A 23,467-nucleotide genomic window follows, 5' to 3' on the forward strand; every position below is an offset into this window, starting at 1 on the left:
AGTTTGTTTTTCAGGTTAACTGCCACATTGTTTCAAATTCTACATTGTTTCAAATTCTACGACCATGTTTGTTGAAAGAATATTTTTGAAACCTTTATAAAAGGTTAAGAGCAGTATGAAACTTTTGAAAAAAATAGGATATTTTTAAAATAGAGGATAAAGTCAAGGGTTTTTCTTTTTTAATTTAAGCTTAAAATATGAGCATGTGATGTAGTACTCAAATTTTACCAATGAAGAGGGAAGAAGAAGAAGAAAGAGCAGCAGTATCGGCATCCAGTCCAATGGGTGGTGAAAATGAAAAACAGTGGTCGGGGCTGAAATTCACCCAGAAACAGCACAGCCATGATTGGAACACTTCCCCCAAACAGCCCATCTCCCAGATTCCAATACCACAATCAATCATGCCTCTGGCTTTAATGGAATCAGCTTAATTTAATTAAACCCACAGCCATTAGAGTTAAGATTACCCAAAAGAAAGAGAAAGAGAAAGAGAAAGAGAAAGCTAATCTCTTCAAAAGTTGAAAGTTGAAACCCCCAATACCCCAAAATCCCAAATTTCCCAAATACCCAAAAAATAAAAATGAGACCAAACTTGGCCTTCGGTTCCTCCACAGATACTGCCCCCCCTTTACCCACACAAACCTTCGGACACTAAAAACAAACACTACAGAGAGTGACAGTGAGAGCAATCCAGATGGTGGAGACAGAGGCTGCTGGCTGATCTATGTCCCATGATTTTCTCTGTCTCAGACTCTGTTTGAGGTTTTGTGGGTGTTTTGTGAAAGGGGGTGTGGTGGGTTTTGAGGAATAGTTGCAGAGAAACTGGTGGTGGTGGTGGGGGGCGGCGGCGGCGGCGGAGGAGACTGGTTATTATGAATAGCAGTGGTGGTGTGGGTGAGGATGGGGGTAGGACAGTGGTATTAGGGGGAACAGCAGCAACAGCAAGTGGAATGATGGGGATGAATAGGTCACCTTTCACAGTGTCACAGTGGCAGGAGCTGGAGCACCAGGCTCTGATCTTCAAATATATGATGGCAGGTCTGCCTGTGCCACCTGATCTTGTACTCCCTATTCAGAAGAGCTTCGAGTCCATTTCTCATAGGTTCTTCCATCATCCCACCAGTAATCTTACCTCAACCCTCTATCTCTCTCTCTCTCTCTATTTCTCTCTCATTTTCTCTCTTTATTTCTCTCTCTCTCGCTCTGGGGCTGTCAGTTTGATTGGTTTCTGAATATGTTCTGATTTGATTTTGGGGATCTCGTTCTCTTCTAGTTCCTCCCCTTTTTTCCCCTTTCTTTTTCTCGATGTCATTTTTTAACTACAATTTATAATGGGTTCATGATGCTTTTTTTAGGTTCCCCTTGCACCACACACTTCAAAACCTTGTGTTTACTCTCCCCTTTTATCTTGTTTTGTGATTGCCTTGATGTACTAGAAGCTATGAATCAATATGCAAGTTGTGTGAAAAACGATGGCATTTGTCTGCTGAATGTATATGGGGTTTGGTATTTAGTTCTTATATTGAGAAATAACCATAGTTAAATGGCTATGTTTCCTCTGGTTTCAAATCCAACTATAGCACATGCGAATAAACCCTTCGTCAATTTCAATCTTTGACCATAATTTCATTTTGGGGTTTCCTTTTTTTATGTGATCTGAAAGCATAATTAAGATTCAAGCCCAAAATCTTTAGTCTAGAATCAATATCCTTCATTCTTTAGCATCATTGTTTTAGGTATGGAAAACCAAGCATGTGTTAGTGTTACAGTTCATGTTTTGGTTCTGGAGATTTATTTTGTAAGGCTTGAGTTGCAATTTTTGTAGTGGCTTATTGTTCATTCTACGGGAAGAAGGTGGACCCAGAGCCTGGAAGATGCAGGAGGACTGATGGCAAGAAATGGAGGTGCTCTAAAGACGCATACCCGGACTCCAAGTACTGTGAGCGCCACATGCACCGTGGCCGCAACCGTTCAAGAAAGCCTGTGGAATCTCAAACAATGACACAGTCGTCGTCCACTGTGACATCTCTTACTGTTACCGGAAGCAGCAGCAGCAGCGGAGCTGGAAGCTTCCATGGCCTTCCGTTGAATCCCTTGAGCAATTCTCAGGGCACTGCCACTGGGACCAGCCAGCCTCACTACCCGTTGGACTCCATTCCCTATGGAATCCCAAGCAAAGATTATAGGTACTTGTAAATTCTTACTGCAACTCCATTTTGTCAAACCATATGGTAATTGATAATACAAGAATTTATGAACATTTATATCCAATAGCCAATGCCAAGTTGAGTATTCACTTATGAAAAAGCATGATGTTGACCGTCTTCCATTCCTTAAAGGAGAAAGTATGGATATATATGTATATGGTAGCTGATTTTCAAATGGGTGTGAAATTTCTGTCTCTCCATGGGCATTACATATGCATGCATTTATTTGCTAGATAAAATTTTTTTAAGTATAGCTGTGTTTTGAAGCAGGCATATGATGTTTGCATTCTTGGGGACCATATTGAAATTATGTGGTGGGAGCCCAAACTGTGCTCTTCTGTGCCATATGTTTTATTGAATGTTTCAGCAGACCTTTTTCCATTCTTTTGGATACAACTCTTTGGGCCCTATTCATTTCTTTTGTCCATAAATTGTTTTTTGGTTATCTTAAGTATGCATGCTTCACAGACTCTTTTTTCTCCTCTCTGCCTATGTTGCCTTGCTTTTATGTTTTCTCTATTTGATGCGGGCCTGACATTGTAATAAAAATTGTCTTGCTGTTAAACAACTGTATTAACCCCATTGGTTATACCTTAGCTCTATGTTAAAAAATATGAAGACAGAGAAAAAGAAATGTCAGTGCTGCTCCAATTGTAGTGCTCTATAAAGTTGAATTTGTCTCTTTTTTTTCCTCTTTCTCTCTCTCTCTGTGACTTTTCTCATCTCATCTTTTCTTTTTTTTCTAAAAATTAATTTGTCTGATGTAGACTACAGTAATGTTCCATATTTTGCTGACATACTGGAATCAGTATTGCTGAGGAGTTATATCCTTTTCCCTTGCTAGATCGTTGGAATTAACTTTTGTAACTTTAGCTGATGAATCTTGCCCTGATCTGGTTTTTTCAATGCCGATTCTTAAAATTTTGAGTAGAAGTTAAAAGGTTCTTGTCATTATCTGTTTTCTTTTCGTCACGGTCCAACACATTGGGTCCTAGCATCCATGAGATTGCTGCGGAGTTCAGTTCTGATACTCACAGGGAACAACTCTGACAATTATTATGTGTTCTTCTGAACTCTTGCTATTTGGTTCTAATTGTTCCTATCTGCCTTTTCTGCTTTAAAGGAAACTGTTGTTGTGTGAGCTGACTGATCTTATGGAGCTTTATAGTTAAACCGTGAGCCTCTATAAAGCTTTCAGTTTCTGTCAACTTATTTTCGAGCAATTTTTTGGGTTCATATCTCGGAGTTTGCACCAGTATTATGTGGTTTGCTCTCTTCTAATTAGCATCATAGTTCAACACTCTAACTTAAAATAGTGCACTTCACTTATGTATGTTGATTATTTGTTCATTTAGGCCCCATTTACTAATGTTTTTGCATTTGGTTTTCTTTGTTTTCTTCTGTTTGAAAACTACAAAAAGAAAAAGTAGTTTTCAGAAACATGTTCTTTCTAAACTAGACAGAAAATTTAGATACAAGTAGTTTAAGCTTAATTTTTAGAAACGAAATTATTACGGAACCGGGACTCTTTCTAGTTTTCAACTTAACTGTGTTCAATCACTTCAAGTCTTAAAAGAAGGCAGTTGTATATATCTTACTTTTCCCTCTTTTACCACTTGGTTGTTGCTGAAATATTTTGATTTTTCTTTCATATATTTTGGATTCCTTGTTCTTCTTATGTTCTGATCTAAGAGAAACATCTATATTTTTTATTCTCTGTTCCATAGTTTATATTCTTTCTACTTTCAGTGTCCTTGTTAGTCAAAAGATGTGTTTGAGAACCCGATCCTACTGCCTAAAAATTAAGTTCTTCAAACGAAGCTTACAATATTAATGTTTCTAACTTCTGGTCATCATTGCATCCTTTATGATTTTTTATTGGCCTTAAGCCTTAAACCTTAATTTTAGCCTTAATTAAGTTAATTTAATGGCCTTAAGCCTCCTTTAACATCTTATCTTTTCCACTTTCATACATCATATGTCTGCTAATTATGTCTCTGCTGCCACCACGGTTTCCTTTTCTTCAGCCACTCGAATTTTTGATATTCCTTTTTAGGTCAATCAGTCAACTCGATTTTTCCTATTGGTCACGACTCATGATAGCCTCATTTTAGTATTTTCTTAGAATATGCAAAAAATTAGTCGAAGGAATGTCTTTTAGAGAACAAGAAATGAAGAGCTTGCACCATTTAGAACTGGACATTAACCATATGACATAGGAAAACCAACTGGTTAGAGGCCTGATCAGCTGATTCATCGTCCCTATAACATTATGGCTTGCGGTACATGATTACGTTATTGAAGCTTACAGGAGAATGTAGGCAGGGCATTAGTCTGGCAAAGAGTTTTTCATTTAGCGGAGAAGAGTGAGGAGTTACTGCTTCAGATCTCATCATGCTGTCGTTCGATATAGATGAAAATCAAGTAACCAAGCGACCCCGATGCTCGGTTGTGCCTCCATTTTGTTACTAGTGAAAATGGAAGAATTTACATTGATGATTTTGTTTTGGAGGTTAAATTTGTAGTGACGATATGAGGTTTATATATATTGAAATTCTCTTCACTTATTTATGAATTTGTTGGGTTTTAGGTATCTTCAAGGGCTTAGACCTGAGGCTGGAGTGCATAGTTTCTTCTCTGAGGCATCAGGAAGCAGTAGGGCTGTTCAGATGGATCCTCCAATGGACAACACATGGCCAATGATGCCATCAAGATCCCCGTCTTTCCCGGCATCGAAATCGAGCGATAACTCTATCTTCCAAAGCGGATATCCGCAGCATTCGTTCTTCGGTGGCGAATTTGCATCTGGAGAAACTCTGAAACAAGAAGGTCAATCCCTTCAGCCATTCTTTGACGAGTGGCCGAGAGCCAGGGAGTCGTGGACTGGACTCGACGACGAAAGATCCAACCAAACTTCCTTCTCCACAACGCAGCTCTCGATATCAATTCCAATGGCTTCGTCCGACATGTCAACCACGAGTTCAAAATCTCCTCATGGTTAGTTATCTGCTACTGCCACGTTTGTTTCGATTTTTCTCGCATATTCTTAGTTCATCCTCAAATATAATTCTCCACAGATAATTGAAAGCAGCATATGATGCTTTGAGAAAATTTTCAAGTTTTATCTCTCAGAAACTTCGATGCCCAAATTTTGAAAGCTAGTTCGTCGTTCGCATTCGGTTTATGCGAGCGAGCGTGCGGGTCGTTGGAGAATTCTGTTGTATTCTTGTCTTCTTGTCCCTTTGCAGCTCTGTTTTTATTGGGTTCTAAACACTTTGTTATGTTATGTGTAAACAATTCAGAAGCTGAATGTTGTTAGGTATGGAATAATACAGAACTATGGTTTTAAAGTTTAGAGAAAATTAAGATTACAATGAGGATTTGTAGTAACATTTGATCTCTACTTTATGTTTTATTTCTGTTGTTTTAATTATTTAAAAGTATGTGTTTACTTGGTTCTTTGAAAAAGCTTTTAATCTCTCCCTAGAGTTTGAATTATGTTTAAATCTTTTTTAATTTTGTTCTAAACATGATGGACAAAATGCAGACATGTGAGTTTTTTTTTTTCTTTTCTTTTCTTTTTTCTAATTTAGGTGTGGTGAAGTTATTTTAATTCAAAATTTAGGTATGAAACTTTTTAATGATTGACTATTTAAAGCACATGAATGGAATATGTTACAAAATGGCAACAATATTTTGAATTTGCAAATAGAGAAAAAATAAAGTGGCCAAAATTGAAAATGGAAAATAATTAAATGAAGGTCTAAATCACATTTTTGTCCTCTAATTTTTAAATTTGTTTTAGTTTTTCAACTTATAAAAAAAAGATGTAACTATTTTAGTACGTAAACTCTTAAAATATATATTTTAGTTTGTAAAATTTTCAAAAAATTAACAATTTTCAACTGGGATATTTTGTTTAGTACAACAAATAGAATAGAGGAATTGTAACTCATGACCTTTGGTTAGAGGCATGATCACGATGAGCTACTTGTTGGCTTTTGATTTTGATTATCATTTTGCTGCAAAATTTGACCTACCTTCAACAAAAACTATTTCTTTTAGTTACATATTCACGTGTTCAAATGTGATAATAGAAGTAACACATCAGCTATTAAAAATCTTAAGATCTTTTTTTTTGGTAGAAAGACCTTATTGATTTAATATAATTTAAAATTTTAAAGGATAGAACTACCATAATTGAATATTAGGAACTATTTACTTTTTTAACATTATACTAAAGGTTATAAAATAGATACAATCATTACTTTTGTTTTTTAAAAAATGTCAAGAATAAGTGAGTTTTAGTTTGTCCCATGTGATTGTATAAATTTGCAATTTATATCATTTTTGTAAAATTTAAACATAATACTATATATATAAATACATATTTCTTTTGTGTTATTTTTATAATTCTTTCTTATTCTTTATTTGATTAATCGCATGTTAGGTAGAAATTTGAATCTCGAATCTTATGTTAGATCTTTATATGTTGACAAATTTTTTACTTATGATTTATAAAATTGATAAATATGTTCAGGGATTTTTTTTCTTTTAATAATACTTATTTCGAAAGTGATTACGAAAATATGCCACTTTTCAAATTATGTTCAAAAATAATGTTTTGGAAATAGCTGGCTGTCTCAAGTTTGGTCGTCTCTACATGTTTGGCGGGATTTCGAAAAATCCCGCTTGTCTCTTCAAGAGACGAAAATATTATTCTAAGCAAAAACAAAACAACTATTATATATAATACATGTGTCTTTTGACTCCCCAAACAGTCTCTTATCTACTGCAGTCTCTTATCTACTGCACCACAGTATTCATTTTATTTTAAAGCGCTATATATAATAGTTGTTTTATTTTTGCTTAGAATAATATTGTTGTCTTTTGAAGAGACGATCAAGCGGGATTTTTCGAAATCCCACCAAACATGTCGTCAGACCAAGTCTTATTTAAAAAAGAAAAATTTACGTGGCGCTTTGCATTTGCCACTTCACAAGTCGTCTATTCTATTTCCAAAATATCATTTTCAAAAATAGTCTGAGAAGTGGCATATTTTCATTATTACTCTCGAAAATAGCATTATTAAAAAAAATCCTTTCATCTTAGCTTCTCTCGTAATCAATAAAAGACAATAAAGGGGCCATAGGTGACGTTTATGATAATATTTTTTTAGAAAAATCTTAAGATAAGAGTATGACACATTTATATTCCATTAGTATAGTACACATCATCTTGATATAACATTTATTTAACATTTATTTTAATAATGTCAACCAGAATATAATCTAACTGATTAAAGTACATATGTTAAGTAAAAAGTCGTGGGTTCAAATTCTCATCCACATGTTGTACAAAAAGAATTTATTTTGATCATAAGTTTTTTTAGTGTTAAGTAAATATTGACAAATAAGGAGATTAGACTAAGAGTGATATTTTGACACAATGATTATCATTTTTCCATATTAATTAGGGTCAACCTAAGCATAGCTGGGTTAAATCACTTATTTTCGATCAGAAGATCGTGAGTTTAAATCTCCACGTCTCACATATTGTATTAAAAAAAATAAATATTGGGAGGAAATGGTATTTTCGAGAGTTTAAACATAAAATCTTGTGCTTAGATATCATATTAAATTTCTCTGAACTCAAAAGTTTAAGGTGATGGTAGAATTAATGATTTTGAAAAAAGAGATTTAAGTTTGATTTATTTTCCAAAATCATAATCCAACTTATACCTTAAAAATCAATTTAAAGTAATTTTAAGCTTCCCTAAAATCAATTTCTTAAATTGTTAAACATGATAAATGGAAAGGAGAGTGATTTTGATAATGGCAAAAGTGATTTTGAGCGTGCCAAAATCACTCTTACTATTTTAAATGGAAGTGATTTGGACGAATGTGATTTTGGTCAACCATACTCTAATATTTTCAAACATACCTTAATGTTTTACAGTATATTACAAGTAATTTTAGGCCAATTTAGAAATGATTTTAGCAATAGAGATTTTAATGATAATTGATTTTGTGAAAGTGATTTTTGTATAGTTATTTTAACTTTTGGTTACACATTTTCAAGTGATTTTAAATGATTAATATTTGAAATTTAAATAAAGAATTTGACAAAATTTTTAGAGAGAAAAGTTAGAAGGAAAATCTTGGAGAGAAATTTTAAAGAATAAGAGACAAAAATTTTAGATAGAGATGGAAACTACAAATTTAGAGATATATTACAAAATTTTAATTTTATTTAAAGATAATAAATAAAATTAAAGATAAATTAGAGAGTGAAAAAAAAAATTTAGAAATGAAAAAGATAAAATTTCTCAATTTTTGAGGGGAAAATATGGTGAAATAGAAAGACAAATTTAAAATTTTAAATAATAACCATTTTAAAAACTAATTCTTATTAATTTTTTGGACCAAAAATCACTTGGGAATCATCTCCCAGACGATTTAATGAGAATCACTTGAAAATTATTGTCAAATATCTCATTTTGAAATAATTTTGATCATGCCAAAATCACTCTCAAATATGTCGTCAATTTGTGTTAGTGGAACCATCTTAGGTAAAATGGGAGTCTAAAAAATGTAGTTGTGTTGTGTAATCCGCTCTAAATTGGCCTATGTTGAGCACACCTCTCAATATGTCCGAAGATATAATTTAGCCTATGTTGAGCACACCTCTCAATATGTCCGAAGATATATGTATGTGTATGGTTATTTGAGGAGAGATTCAATGGTCCTTGTGTAGAGTTATTTGAGGAGAGATTCGATGGTCCTTTATTCAACAGGCAAAGAAAAGAGATTGAGCTCCTCGTCACTCGAATAGAGGACCTGAGGTTCATGGTATACAATCAGTAAAGGGACAATATCTCCACCATTATGAAACCTTTTTGGTGGAATTAGTAACAAATCTATGAAAATCTAGATTCGACCATATTTTACTATGTCAGATACAAGTGAACTTTTTTTACACTCAGAATTTGAAATCAAGATATAAAATTTTCAGTAACAAGTAATATTTCTACCATATTTAGGGATTTGAAATCGTCTATTTCATAATATTAAAAAAAAAATCTGCAAAATATAATGTTGATATTTTTAACTTATTTAGAAGGGAGGGAATATTTTTTTTTTTTTGGTAATCTTTAAATATTCATTTACATCGACTATATTTTTATCTAATTTTCATAAAATTGAGATTTCCACATTTATATGCTTGGATGTTTAAACCCTTGTTTGTTTGGATACAAAACTAAACTGTTAGCGAGCTGATATGCGAGCCTCCAATGGCGTCTTCATGATGATCGAAACCTCAAGCTTCTCCTCAAGATCAACTTCACCCACCGCATCCCATTTGAACATCCTCACCAAATTCGCCACAAAATACTGCAGATGAAGCATCGACACCCCAATCCCAGGGCAAATTCTTCTTCCTCCCCCGAACGGCATGAATCTGATCTCCTTGTTCCCCGTCAAAACCTCCACAGCATCCTCTGCTTCCTCCCCCGCCATGAATCTCTCCGCCCTGAACTCCATCGGCTCTTCCCACACCTCCGCGTCCCGCGCCATCTCCGCCGCCGCGAAATGCACCGTCACTTTCTCCGGCACTGCAAATTTCCCGTCCAACAACACCTCCTCTGTTACACGGTGCGGCAGAGCCAGGTGGCCCGGTGGATGCCTTCTCAAGGTTTCCAATATCACCGCCTTCAGGTACGGCATCTTCTTCAGATCGTCCTCTGCTACGTGTTCTTGCGACGGATCGATTGCTCGATCGATCTCCGACTGTAGCTTGTTTTGGATTTCTGGACATTTGACGATGTTCGCCATTGCCCATTGCATCACCACCACCGTGGAATGGACGATTCCGTTGAGAAATTCTGCGCATAGGCTGATGATTTCCCCTTCCTCGAGCTTCCGATTCTCTTCCGGGAGGTGTAAGTTTATCAGTGTGTCGAAATAGGGCACTGCGCGTTCTGTTTCTATTTCTTCTTCTTCTTGAAATTCGTTTTTGTTTCGATCAATTTCGCGTTGGATTTCGTCGAATCTTGCTCTGATTAGAGGAATCAGTGAGGTTTCGATCTCTTTTCGAAGCGTGAAGAGTTCGTTCCAGTGACTGGGAAAGAGGAATTTCCCCAATTTTAACGGATACGCGTTGAGTTTGTTCTGGCTACTGGAATACAACAGAACGCGATGGAGGAGATCGGCTAGGGCTTTGATTCGATTCTCCTCGAGCTTTAATCCGAAACACATGAACGCCGATAACTCCATCATCGTCGGCCAGAAGTGGTCGATAAGACAGACAGCGCCGCCCTGCGACTGCGATTTCAGGCGGCCGACGAGCGACTGCAAGCTCCAGCGGCGGGCGTCGGAGTGGAGTCTGAGGCGAGACGGGTGGAGGATACGGGAGATGAGGTTGCGGCGGAGGAGGTTCCAGTTGGGGCCGTTGAAGGCGGTGAAGATGGTGATGTGGTTGCTGTAGAGGATCTTGGTGGTGGTGGTGGCGGGAGGGCGGTCGGCGAAGGCGGCGCCGTGGTGGACGAGGGCTTGGTGGGCGAGGGAGTGGCCGGCGATGAAGATGACGGGGCGGGAGCCGAAGTGGAGGGTGAAGATGGGGCCGTAGTGGGCGTGGAGATCGTGAACCAGGGAGAAGAATCTTGAAGAATTTCTGCGGAGCAAGAGGATGTTGCCGAGAAATGGAAGCGGGGAGGGCCCCGGAGGAAGGTTTTTGGAGGAGCGGCAATGGCGGAAGAAATTGGAGACTGTAATTATGGAGACGAAGGTTATGATGAGAATTTGGAGCCAAGAAATTTCCATTTTCAATCTGCAGAAGCAGCTCCAGTTTTTCTCTGGATGAAGAAGAAAGTTTGAATTCATGCAGAGATGATGAATGTTTAGCTTAACTTATATAGTTGGCCGTTGTGTGAGTTTATTGATACTATATATTTTTTAAAAAAATAAATAGAGAAAAAGTGGGCAGGCAGAAGCTGTTGTTCTTTTCTAATATTTTTTTATGACGAGTTTTGAAGAGTTCAACGTGTTGGGTGAAGCATCTTCCAACAAATGGATTTGCATCAACTCGACACCTGTGCGGTGCTCCGCTTAATAGACTTCAACAATTAAGTTAGTAATCAAAGCAAAAGTGGTAGATAACACCTTAATAAATTAGTGACGGTTTTTTCACTTATTTGGTGGTGGTGGTTCTTCTCTTCTATAGGTGTCCATGACCGACTAGGAAGGACATCCTGCACGTGGCGCAAACATACATGGATTATTTAAATTATGCTTCAAATTGTAATAAAATATAAAGTTTGAAATTTATCTCAAACTCAATTATGTGATCAAATCACTAAAATATATTCCAGTGTAAAGATTGAAATCATTTATTCAACCGATTTTATTTTAAATAATACCATATATTTTAGTGTCAACCTGACTCAATTAGTTAAAGTACATATCTTCGATCAAAATGTTGTGAGTTTGAATCCCATGTTATACTAAAATAATCATATAGTTTAGCCAACATAAACATAGCTCAACGGCTACGAAAAATTGTTCTTTCCCTAAAATTTGAATTCTCATCCTCGTATTTTTGTACTAAGAAAATTATATTTGTTGTACTAAAAAAACTATTTATTTTAAAAATATTTTCAAATTATATAATATTATTAAATCCCCTTATAAAATGTATACTATTTTCAATTAAATTTACTATTTTTCGTACCAAATGGATGCATATCTTAATGATAATAACTCAACAAAGCATTAGTTTGTATGAATTTTTTGTCACTTTGTTGGATACGAATGAGATGGATATTGATTTTTTTATTTTATTTTAAGAAAGCGATGGATATTGATTAAAGCCATTGTGATGTAGATAAAAGAAAACTATAAATGAGTTTTCATAATTATATAATGAATTTTTAAGTAATCTTAAATTAAATTTCAATTAATTTGGGGACCGAAAGCATTTTTTAAAATTAAAGATCAAAAGTAAGTGGTCCTTTGCTTATAAAACTTTATTAATTGTCTTGCCCAAATTGCTTTGTCGTGCTTAATAATATATTTGCTCGTATTCCTATCGTATCCCTATCGTATCTTTCTTATATTTGACTATTGAACCCACAATCTTTTGGTTGAGAATATATGTCTTAACCAGTTGAACTACTCAAGTTAGTAAATGGAATGACGAGTTGGTATATTAAAGGTCACCTGAACATGGCTTAACTGGTAAACAACTGATTAAGACACCTATTTTCAATTAAAAGATCGTAAGTTTGAATCTTTATCCACATATAAGGTTAAACGTGCATATCACATCCATGTATACATCTAAGCATTATTATGTTGAATAGGGTTTTTAGATGGAAAAATTAAGAGTTAAATGTGCCTGAAGTGTTTTGAAATTACGTTGTATTTTTAGAAGTGTGAATTTTTTTAGAATGGCTTTCTTACTCATAATTAAGGAGGTTTATTCTTAACCACTCTTGTTGTCTTTTTTTTTCTTAAGAGTATTATCATTCAAATAAAAGAGTGAAGGTTCAAATCTAAGCTTTTTAAAAAGGGTTAACTTAAATTATGTTAGATGTGCAAATATAAAAGTCACGACTTGCAAAAGTTAATCAATGTTCCTTTGAATTTATTGAAGAGTTTTATCAAGAGCTTACTATTTATTATTTGGAAAAAAATTCATTTATATCTCAAAATATATATATATTTTATTTTTTTTTGAGTTAAACAAATGTAGGGATAAAGATTGGCAAGGTAATGAATATTGATTGAGTTAGTCTCTACATTATGTTTGGATTGAAACCTCAATACATAGTTTTTAACTTTATATTTTGAAGTAATTGAAATATAGTTCAATGGATATGATAGAGGTGTTAATGGGTATGACTGGGTTGTATTGAAACACTTTTTAGATCCAACCTAATTGTTCGGGTTATAAATTTAATTTAATGCAAAGAATCCTTATTAAATAATGAATCCAACCTAACTCAGCTATGAAATAGGGATTAATAGATAGATGGTTTCTTTAGAAATCAAAATTACGTAAAAGGATGGAAAAGAAACAATTCCTAATTAGGTGGTACCTATAACACAAATTACTAATATATCCTTAGAATCCATCTCAATATTAAATAATTATTAAAATATAGAATTGGTAAATTGGGAGGTCAAATCCTTTAAAATGTGATAATGATATCTTCCATAATTAAAAAATCCTAAAACCAAAAAAACCATCCATTTTCAAAACTCACCCGTTCCTCGTTTTTCTTTTCTTCCTCCGACCGTCGATTTTCCTTCCTCCGACCCTCCATTCCTCTTCTCTGACCGTCCGTCGTTGTCTGTCTTCCTCTTCGGCCGACTCCGCTTTTCTTTGTCTCAAGAGCATTTCATCTCTGGCCGCCTTCGAAAGGAGATTTCCATCGGTTCTTATTCTCTGGTCATTTCTGAAAGCCTTCTTCTCAGGCCGACATCTGCCAGCCTTCATCTCTGGCCACCTCAACTTTTCTCCGTCGTCATAGCAGTTCATCTCCAGATTGAAAGGTTTGCATTCCAACGGATGTTTTCAATTTATGATTTCGTGTGAACTATTGTATATGTGAGGACATATAGTATAGTGATTTTATTAGGATATATCTTATAACTCAACTTGTATATATGCAGATGTATATTATAGTGATTTTGAACGTATACATGCAGATATATACTGTGATTTTGAATATGCAGATATATGTTTATTGAGACTTCAAAAATGTTTATGTGATTTTGAATTGTCCTCGAAGATTGAGCACAAATGTGGGAGTGAATTAAGGGAAAATCAATCTTTTTTGAATGAAAAAATTAAGGTTTTGAATGAGTGAATTAAGGGATTTGTTTTGAAAATTAGTATGGGGCCCCCAATAATTATAATAATTTATGGAATTCAATCTTTTATATTAAAAAAAACAAATAACTATAATAAATGTAAATGCAATAAATAAGGGTAAAATCGGAATTAAAATAAAATCTTACGTGCAGAAATGTAAAAGTGTAAAATAGAAAATTTTAGACAATAATATAAATAAGTTTCTAAAACAGCCATCCGAAAACATTATCTCTATGAAATATTTGGGTTGAGTTAGTTTAGGTCATTCATGTCACTCATTTAAAATATTGTATAACAAAAAAAGTAAATGTTAATATCTTAAACATTTATTGACATATTTTTAACATTTAATCACGATACGTAGGTCTATGGTGAAAGATTGTACCTTAAAAACTTAAAATTTTATTTTTAAAAGTGGTGGTAGAAGAAATCCTGCCTAATAAATTTTTGAATGAAATAAAATTAAAATAAATATATTCCATATAAAATTTGTTGATCACTAAAATAAATGATTTAAAAATTAGTAATAAGTACAGGTTGGTTCAATTCAACCCAAACTTATTTTAGGTGAACCTTTGAACCAACCTAATCCATAACATTTTTATTTACTTGAATCCAAATCAATTAGACAAGTTTATAACTCAACCAAAATTAGTTTGGGTTGAACCATTTTTTTAGGTTTGAAAATTTTCTGAACACTCTTAGATATGATACCTATCACCTTTCTTAAGGTTGAAAGAATCTCACCCTCGCATCGTTAAACTATATGTATATTTAATTTCATTTTTATGGAATTGAATTCTACCTAAGTTATAAAATTAATATCTTTATTTTGAAAAAAAAAAGAAAAAAGAAAGAAAGAAAGAAACCCCTCAAAACTAAATTAAAAATTGCTTAAGAACCAACAAAAACATTTTATTTTATAGGAAATGCTCAAACTCACCGTGACAATTACATTAAACATAAATAAAAGATAAATAGTTCTCATGTTTCGTAGCAAAATAATCGTATAAAACTATAAGAATGCCTATTGCTAATCACAAATTTCTTAAAGATGGATACTTAAATCCGAAGGCATTAATTTCATATATAAAAATTACTTTGTGTTGAAAGCGATTCTCACCGTACACGTGACACACGTCGATTGGATGATGAGAGTTGTACGTGGTATTTGTTCATAAACTTGAAGTTTCATCATTTCAGTTTTGTTTTATGCGGCCGAGCCGACGTCTTGCGTGATCGAGCCGACCAAACTTCATAATGTTTCTCTCTTATCTATTTAAATCAACCAACTAGCTTCACTTCGGCTTAGTCCCAGACTCCACGATAATACGTCGGGATTCACGACAACCTTAAAGAGCCGTTGAGGCATGATCGGGAATGTTGTCGGAGAAGTCACTTATAAGTAGATTCATTCACTCTATTTTCAGGTACGCGAATACTAAATTCTCTCTCAAGTGTAGTTCGGCCAGCTACTGACTTTAGCATTGGAGTGTGTTCAGGTCACCCGTTTCACTCATCCTTCGAGCAGTCCTCAGTCCGAGTCGAGCGTCGCAGAGTTGATCATTTTTCTGATCAAACACTTTGTAAAAGATAATTTATTTAGTATCCTAAGATTTATAGGCAATCAATCGTTGAACAAAATTACCAACATGAATTTAATTCAGCTATAATTTATGTCTCGAAAGTTCATGAATTCCAATCTTCAACCCAAGTGTTGTAAAAAAAAAAACGTTGAACCAAACTGTAAAAAAAAAAAAATCGTGGAACCAAAGAAAATTTATTTTTTCTCAAAATGTAACAAATATGTACATTTGGATGCGATGGGTAATGAAAGAATTTGGTTCAGGTTCACTCTCGAAGAAGCCCTCCACAGGCCGTAAAACGATGACGGCTGAAACTTGAGCAACCTCGAAAAAACCTCTCCCTCTATTTTCAATCCTGGAATCCGCCATTTCTTGAGTTCTTGTGGAGCTTCTATTTCCATCTCGAAGTGCGCCGCGTGGGAACCGGAAACCCTCCGGTATTTGTTAATTTATGTTCTTGTAATTTCGTTTTCTGGGCAACAAATGTGTTGAATGATTTCTACATTTTATGCATTTGATTCCGCGTAGATGTGTGATTGAAGTTTAGGCCAAACAAAATGGTGAACAAATCGCAAGCATTTTCTTGGTCCCGTCTCATTCTCAGCCAGGTCGTGCAAAACCCTACTAAAACCCCACTGCATATTACCCGGAATATCTCCAATTTGCGGCGGTTCCCGTTCGAGGAGATACCCAAGTTCTCCTTTTCAGGGGCGGCTCGTTACTCCACCGCTTCGGCCAGAGTTGTGCAGGATCTTCTCGCTGAGGTGGAGAAAGAGAAGCAGAGAGAAAGGGAGCAGCGGAGAAGGGCCGGTCTCGATACTAAGGATATTGACGATGAGGATCAGGAGGATTATATGGGTGTTGGGCCATTGATAGAGAAGCTCGAGAAGGAAAAGCTAAAGGATACTGGGGACTTGAACGCGTATGAAGAGCCCACTGATTCTGATAGTGATGAAGATGACGAAAGATTCAGCCCTGAATCTGTCAAAGAGAGGTTTGATAAGTTTGAGAGGAAATTCAAGAGGCACGAGGAATTGCTCAAGCACTTCACTGAGTCTGGTATGACCATTTGTATTGGAGATTGTTTCCATTTTATACTTATATTTTTCGTCTATGGAAGGATTTCGGGAATTCGTAGCGGTTAAAACTGTTGTAGGACTCCAGATATAGCTAGTCTCATTCTCTATTTTTTGTTTTTTCGTCCTTTGATACTTGATACAATAGATTAACAGGCAGCTTAAACTTTTCATAACGTTCTCCATGCATGTAACGAAACATGAACATATGTATCAGAAATGTCGGAAGAAATCAGCAGTTGTTAACCATTACCATTATTCGATCTTAACATAGGAAGTTGAATGCATGTATTTAATTTATTCGGAGCTATTAGAGCGGGATCCACTTTTTAGGGAATATGGGTTGAAGCAATAACAAGAATCTTTGAGTGGAACGAGAATATCTCGATAACCTAAGTCCGCTCACTGTCTCTTATTTTCTGTTCTCATCACCAAAAGAAAGTGCATTTGAACAAACTTTTAATTTTTGTATATTTTGGACCCGTGTTAAAATCTGCCCACATCTCCAACATGTTTTTTACAGAAAACATGGATGATGCTTTCAAATGGATGAATAAAATTGACAAGTTTGAGCAAAAGCACTTCGGGCTTCGTCCTGAATATCGAGTAATTGGTGAATTAATGAATCGCTTGAAAGTAGCAGAGGGCAAGGAAAAGTTCATTCTTCAACAAAAGTTGAATAGGGCTATGAGATTAGTGGAGTGGAAGGAAGCTTATGATCCAAACAATCCTGCCAACTATGGAGTAATTCAACAAGAACAAGTAGGATCATCAGTTGATCTCCTGGAGCAATCAGGATTTGCAAAAGAGAAGCAAATCATACAAGGAGCTGATGATGATGATGAGGAAGAGTTTGATGACATGAAAGAAAGGGATGATATTCTACTGGAGAAGCTTAATGCTATCGATAAGAAACTTGAAGAGAAGCTAGCAGAGCTTGATCATACTTTTGGAAAGAAAGGGAAGGTTTTAGAAGAAGAGATTCGAGATCTTGCAGAGGAGAGAAATTCTTTAACTGAGAAGAAAAGAAGACCCCTTTATCGAAAAGTAAGTTAACCCACTTTGTCTTCCCCTGTCTTTTTTTGGCAATTTATAGTTTTCAACTAAGTTTCTGGATTGAATGGTAGCTAAATTTTTCTTTGTTATCTAATTTCATTGTCCTGCACAAGTATCTGAAGGTCTAAGTTGTCAATTTTGCTTATTCCCTAGTATCTGACAGAACTGTTAGATTTTGGGGAGTTTATGTTTATTTTTCTTAGATATTTATGTTGTATGTATTTTTTTGCTAAGGTTAAAGCAAAATATTTGTAAACAGTTTAAAAAGGACCTTCTTGATTTCTGATTTGAGGCCTCTGGCATTTTTTCTGACACAGAAAATTCTTTTGTAATTACTAATTACAGCCTCTCTATGATTTTGCAAGATTGGAGCTTATGTAGTTCCTGGGAGGGGAATCCCTCTTCCCCCTGCCCTTAGTCTGTTGCTTCCTTTTGTGCTTTTAATCAAAGGTTTCTTATAAAAAAAAAAGGCATTTTTTCTGACGTTGTTCCTTTACCATGTTTTGAAAAAGACAAAAATAAAAGAGCCATGTTTCTGGCAACGAATATGGTTTAATACTGAAAATGTTCAACTAAAGTGTAACTTCTCATTATTTGTAATTAAACTAGATTATTGCTTAACATTTTTATAATTGCATTCAGCAAACTTATAAGTGGCTCCATGGAGACGCATGGGAAGTACGCTTTTGTTTATGGGAGCAACCGGTTATTCTTGAAAGTATCATTGATCTAGAAATCTGGAGACATTTTATCATAGACAGGTTTAATAAGATGCAATTGTGATGCATTTTGATAGTATATAATGTGGGTGAATCTCATCTTTTAGTTTTCATCGTTACTTTCTCGAAATGAGATTACAAATTTTCCTTGTCTGTATCATATAATTACACTTCTATAATTATAGTTTATGAAATTTTTCGTATTTCATTTTTTTAAAATATTAATTCCAATGGTTACAAAATGATGGCATGGCAGGGCTTTGATGTGAAATTAATTGATGTGAACAGAACTTGTAAAGTTACAAAGGTATGCAACCACCCTTCTAAATATTACTATCCAAATAAATATTTATTTGATGATTGTAAGCTTTGTACAATCTAGGGTGGACAAGTTGTCAAATACACTGCTCTCTTGGCTTGTGGGAACTATCATGGAATTGTTGGTTATGCAAAAGCCAAAGGACCTGCAGTACCGATTGCTTTACAAAAGGCATGTTCTTGTGCTATTAGCAGACTCGGTTGTAATTCCTCATTATTTTTTGTTTTATTGAAATTTGAAATTTTAATACGATACTTTTAAGTTCTAGTTATAGAATAATACAGAGTGAAAATTTAATTTTTAAGGTATACTAGGAGTCTTATAAAAAAGGTATGCTATGAGTATGTTTTGCTTGAGTTGGTTTGGAAAATATTTAGCTAGGTTTAAATTGAAATCCAGTTGTCAATAGATGGAAGCCTGTGGATTCATCTATGTAAATGAGATAGAAATTGAATATGTTGTGTAGCCAAAGTGAGAGATACAAAAAGTTGTTTGTCTTTTCTTTTTTTCTCTCACTCCTCTAGGAGTTTGTAGTTGTTGAATTGAAACCATGTAAAATTTTGAAATAGGCTTCTTTTAACTTCCCTTGTAAAAAGAACATTTTTGACATCCTACTATTGCCTCGTAAAAAAAGACATCCTACTAATCATTAAAAAAAAAAAGACATCCTAAATTCCAATAATGCCATTTATATATTGTTGAGGTACGCATCATATTAGATGACTTTTGTAGTCTATCTCATAGTCTCATATGTGAGTAAGATTATGGCTATAGTCTATCTCATAGTTAAGTCTTATCTTCTATACTCTTTTGGAGTCCTCTTGCTGCCCAAATTCTTATTAGTGGTAGTCGTCTTCATTGGCTTCTTGACAGAGGCAAGGAAGAAGGGCTAAATAGAAGGATCTAAGGTTAGTAAGATGAAACTCATATCACTCATCTAAACTTTGATGAAAGGAAAGCTGGGAGATTTGTAATCAATGTAACTTCGTCAGAGTTTTTGAAGCCTTCTTGGAAGTTGGGCCTTTGCAGGGAATTTCTCAAGACCCTTTAATCCAGTAATGGACAAAGGTATTTTAGTGGAGGATGCTGGAGTAATTCTGAGAATTTCTAGTCTTTAACATTTAGGGAGGGACTTTGATGACAGCAAGCTGTCTGATTGGAAGTCTCTTATGTAGTCTTTTGGAAGATCCACTCCTTCCCTTGGCAGGGATACCAAAGTACGGATCGTTGAGAAATTCAGGCCATTCCCTGTTAATTCTCTGCTCATTCTTTATGCAATGTTCTCTTTGGGCTCTTTACTTTCTATAATTGTGCTAGGGAAAGTGAGTATCTTTTCCTCTCTTGTCCTTTTGTTTACAGATTTTGGGTTTAGTTGGCAAATTTTTTATTTCCATCTCCCTTTGTCTCAGAGGGTGAAGGGTTGATTGATCCTTAGCTTTTGTGGTGACAGTTCGAAGGATAAAGTTAAAGTTTTGTGGATTAATGGCTTTTGTGCAGTGTTTCGGATGAAACTAATTATTATCCAAGATAATGATTTTGAACCCCAGCTCCCATTTTTCCACTGGTACAACAATGAAAGTTTCTTCCTGTTTTTGCCCATCCAGAACACTTCCATATATCCTCCCTACCGTTTGCTGATTTTTACACCCAACAAGTCCCATTTTCATCTCATCCTTTCTGAAGAACTTTCGATTTGAGGGGCACTTTAAAGAATCCTTAAAGTTCTTTCCATCCATTCTAATATTTTGCATTCAAAAAGGATTGATACAACTAACCTTTTTCCTACCTCCTGAATGCAAAATTTCTTATTTTGTCGAAGTTACTATTGGAATCCACTCTGGAGTTCTTACTCTCAATACTACATGTTTTCTTTGTTTCTGTCCTCATACCAATCATAACGGCTACCTTGTACAACTTTCTGAAAATTAAAAACTTGCTGGAAATTTTGAGGCTTTGGGGGTGGGGGAACTTAATGCCTTTTAGTTGTGGAGATTTGGAGAGATCTTGGGAGGAGGTTTGGTTGCTAACTAGATTTAATTCTTCTATTTGCGTGTCGGTCTCTAAGCATTTTTGAAATTACCCCTTAGGTCTTATTATTATGAATTGGAGTCCTTTTATATGCCTAGTTGTTTCACTCCTTGTGCTGTTTTTTTATGCTCTTTGTCTTTCGATTGTTGTTTTGTGTTCTTTTCTTTCATCAAGAAGAAAGCTTGGTTTCTCATCAGACAAAAAAATGACTTTAGTTTTGTCCGCAAGGAAGATAGAGAACAAAATTCATAAAGAGAGGAAGCTAGTCTTATCCAATAGGGGAAGCTGATCCCTAATTCAAGCTACTTTCTCTCACATGCCTATTTACTGCTACTCTTTTTGGTCCTCCAAAAAGGGTGTGAACAATATTGACAAAATTGTAGAGGTTCCCCCATCACTGTTATTGTAATTTGTTATTGTACTTGATCATATTAAGAATTTAATTATTCGCTTGTACTGTTTTTATCTTGAGCATTATTATTTGTTGACATGAAAATTAATCCTTCAGAAAGAACATCAGTTCCTTGAATTTGAATGTTGAAGTAGCATATCCTTGTTAACAGAGAGCCTTGGTGTCACAATTTGCACTGTTTTTTAGAACTTTTCAGTTCTCATTATTAATGTGTATATTATTTTTTAATATATGATACTCCTGAGCAGGCATATGAGAAATGCTTCCAAAATCTTCATTATGTGGAACGCCATGAGGAGCACACAATTGCACATGCAGTACAGACGGCATACAAAAAAACAAAGGTATTCAACTTTTTCTAATTTTATTTTCCTACATCAGAGGCTCTCTGTGCTCTTATCCTGGATGAGGGTCTCTCTGCCCCTGGTAAACACCATACAGGCAAAATACCAGCGGGGGACGAGGCCGATTGGTTGTATCAACACACATGTACCCGCTGCCCGACCACAACTGCTTTTTGTTTTAGTTTTGAATGATCTAGATTCATTCAGTCTAGCAAAAAACCTTTTGCGTACCTTTCATTTGATAGAAACTTGTTGTTCCTTTCTTGAGGTATATCTTTGGCCAGCATCAACCTGTACAGGCATGAAAGCTGGGAAAACTGTTCAAACTGTTTTGAATCTGGCCGGCTTTAAAAATGTCAAATCTAAGGTAATATTGTTCCTGACCCTTATTCAGGAGGTAAATAGAAGGTGTGTGTTCTCTTTGCTCCTCCACTGTCTCTAACTTGTGTTCAAATAATAGGTCGTTGGCTCAAGGAACCCCCACAACACTCTGAAGGCCCTCTTCAAAGCGCTGAATGCAGTAAGTTGCCATTGAATTGATATGATTACCTATCTTTATCTTCCAATTCTACATAAAGAAAATCATATTTTGCTTACATTTTTAATATACGTCCTATTTTCCAGATTGAAACTCCAAAGGATATTCAAGAAAAGTTTGGGCGGACTGTTGTCGAGAAGTACTTGCTATGATAGGAGGTTCTTTTTTCTTCTTTCCCGTCTTTTTTATTTATTCAGGTCGAGTCTATTTTTGCTGTTTCTAACTCAAAAGGCATTGATTTTCAATTAGATGTATAAAAGAGAATTTTGGTACATTTAACCTGAGAAGCACCACTGTAACTTGTGTTCAAGTTTTCATTATCTCCCTTTTACATCAATAATCAATAGAAACATCATTTTCAGTACTTCCTGTTGATTCTCTCCCCTTTTATTTCTTCCATGTTGCCTTCGCATGCATAGTAGACAGGCGCTCTAGTAGAACCTTTATTCACCTTTATTTAAACTCGAATAGTGATTTCATCCATAAATCATGTAGGGTCCATTTGGTAACGTTCCCGTTTCTTGTTTCTGATTTCTTTTTTTTAATAAAGAAAAATAGAATTGTATAGCCACCAATATCCATAGATCAGAATGATAAAGGTAACAAATTGGAAATGGAAACAAGAAACTTGTTTTTTATTTTTTATTTCTTTTATTTCTAAGATTTCTATAAAATTTTGAGAATGTTTCTAAAAAAATGAGAAACATAAATAAATGTCAAATTCTTAGATTTCTTAATAAAATTAGAAACGAAAAATAAAAACAAGAACGTTAACAAACGAGCCTATACTGAATCAATAAATCACGAAGAGAAAATGATAGGATATAAAGCCGAGTAATACGAAAAACAGCCCAAAACAAATGGTAAAAATCTATATAAAAAGAGCTCCAACTATTCAAAATAGGAAGGGAAAGTATGATTACAAAAAAATGTGAAGTAACAAGCACAGGAGAGTTGTTGAACCCAACAGAAGATGAAATCTTCCCACACAATGTCTCTATCCCCTATTTCAATCGAGTCAAATGTACCATAAGGAACCTTTAAAAATCTTCCTTTTTCTCTCGAGTCAAATGCACTAGAAGGAACTTTTGAAGACCTTCCTACTTCTCTCGAGTCAAATGTGTCACAAGAAGCATTTAAAAATTCTCATATTTCTCTCGAGTCAAATGTACAAGGAACCAAACACAAACGCATCACAATTTGAATCTTAAATTTAGCCAAAATTTGAATGTTAAAATTTAACCTAGCAAACCCAATAAATCATGTTAAATTGAACTAACATAACATTCAAAAAGGTTGGAAGTA

General features: G+C 34.9%; 2 protein-coding genes, 1 long non-coding RNA gene and 1 pseudogene across 3 annotated transcripts; 3 read left to right on the forward strand and 1 right to left on the reverse strand.

Moving 5' to 3' along the window:
* Positions 1 to 268: 268 nt before the first annotated feature.
* On the forward strand, positions 269 to 5,597 carry LOC111017214 (growth-regulating factor 4). The gene is made up of 4 exons (XM_022292892.2): positions 269 to 1,122; positions 1,826 to 2,186; positions 4,798 to 5,204; positions 5,285 to 5,597. The coding sequence occupies exons 1-4, from the start codon at positions 873 to 875 to the stop codon at positions 5,290 to 5,292; spliced, it is 1,026 nt and encodes a 341-aa protein (XP_022148584.1). The 5' UTR covers positions 269 to 872; the 3' UTR covers positions 5,293 to 5,597.
* A 3,878-nt stretch (positions 5,598 to 9,475) lies between these two features.
* LOC111017184 (cytochrome P450 89A2 pseudogene) lies at positions 9,476 to 11,029 on the reverse strand (annotated as a pseudogene).
* A 4,865-nt stretch (positions 11,030 to 15,894) lies between these two features.
* On the forward strand, positions 15,895 to 22,526 carry LOC111017222 (Ribosomal protein S5 family protein). The gene is made up of 9 exons (XM_022292910.2): positions 15,895 to 16,107; positions 16,199 to 16,729; positions 17,270 to 17,793; positions 18,778 to 18,828; positions 18,904 to 19,011; positions 21,529 to 21,624; positions 21,893 to 21,991; positions 22,085 to 22,144; positions 22,249 to 22,526. The coding sequence occupies exons 2-9, from the start codon at positions 16,228 to 16,230 to the stop codon at positions 22,312 to 22,314; spliced, it is 1,506 nt and encodes a 501-aa protein (XP_022148602.1). The 5' UTR covers positions 15,895 to 16,107; positions 16,199 to 16,227; the 3' UTR covers positions 22,315 to 22,526.
* Positions 19,019 to 21,500, forward strand: LOC148212769 (uncharacterized). The gene is made up of 2 exons (XR_015789316.1): positions 19,019 to 19,748; positions 19,870 to 21,500. It is a non-coding gene; the product is annotated as an uncharacterized LOC148212769 (long non-coding RNA).
* Positions 22,527 to 23,467: the final 941 nt, after the last annotated feature.

This window comes from Momordica charantia, assembly GCF_013281855.1.
Source record: "Momordica charantia cultivar OHB3-1 chromosome 2 unlocalized genomic scaffold, Mcharantia_2.0 BLBB01000002.1, whole genome shotgun sequence".
Classification (NCBI taxonomy): Eukaryota; Viridiplantae; Streptophyta; class Magnoliopsida; order Cucurbitales; family Cucurbitaceae; genus Momordica; species Momordica charantia.

Coding starts and splice junctions, on each gene's coding strand:
- LOC111017222 (XM_022292910.2), top strand. CDS start 16,228: ATGGTGAACAAATCGCAAGCATTTTCTTGGTCCCGTCTCATTCTCAGC. Junction 16,730..17,269: donor CAAGCACTTCACTGAGTCTG/GTATGACCATTT, acceptor TGTTTTTTACAG/AAAACATGGATGATGCTTTC. Junction 17,794..18,777: donor GAAGACCCCTTTATCGAAAA/GTAAGTTAACCC, acceptor ATGGCATGGCAG/GGCTTTGATGTGAAATTAAT.
- LOC111017214 (XM_022292892.2), top strand. CDS start 873: ATGAATAGCAGTGGTGGTGTGGGTGAGGATGGGGGTAGGACAGTGGTA. Junction 1,123..1,825: donor GTTCTTCCATCATCCCACCA/GTAATCTTACCT, acceptor CAATTTTTGTAG/TGGCTTATTGTTCATTCTAC. Junction 2,187..4,797: donor ATCCCAAGCAAAGATTATAG/GTACTTGTAAAT, acceptor GTTGGGTTTTAG/GTATCTTCAAGGGCTTAGAC.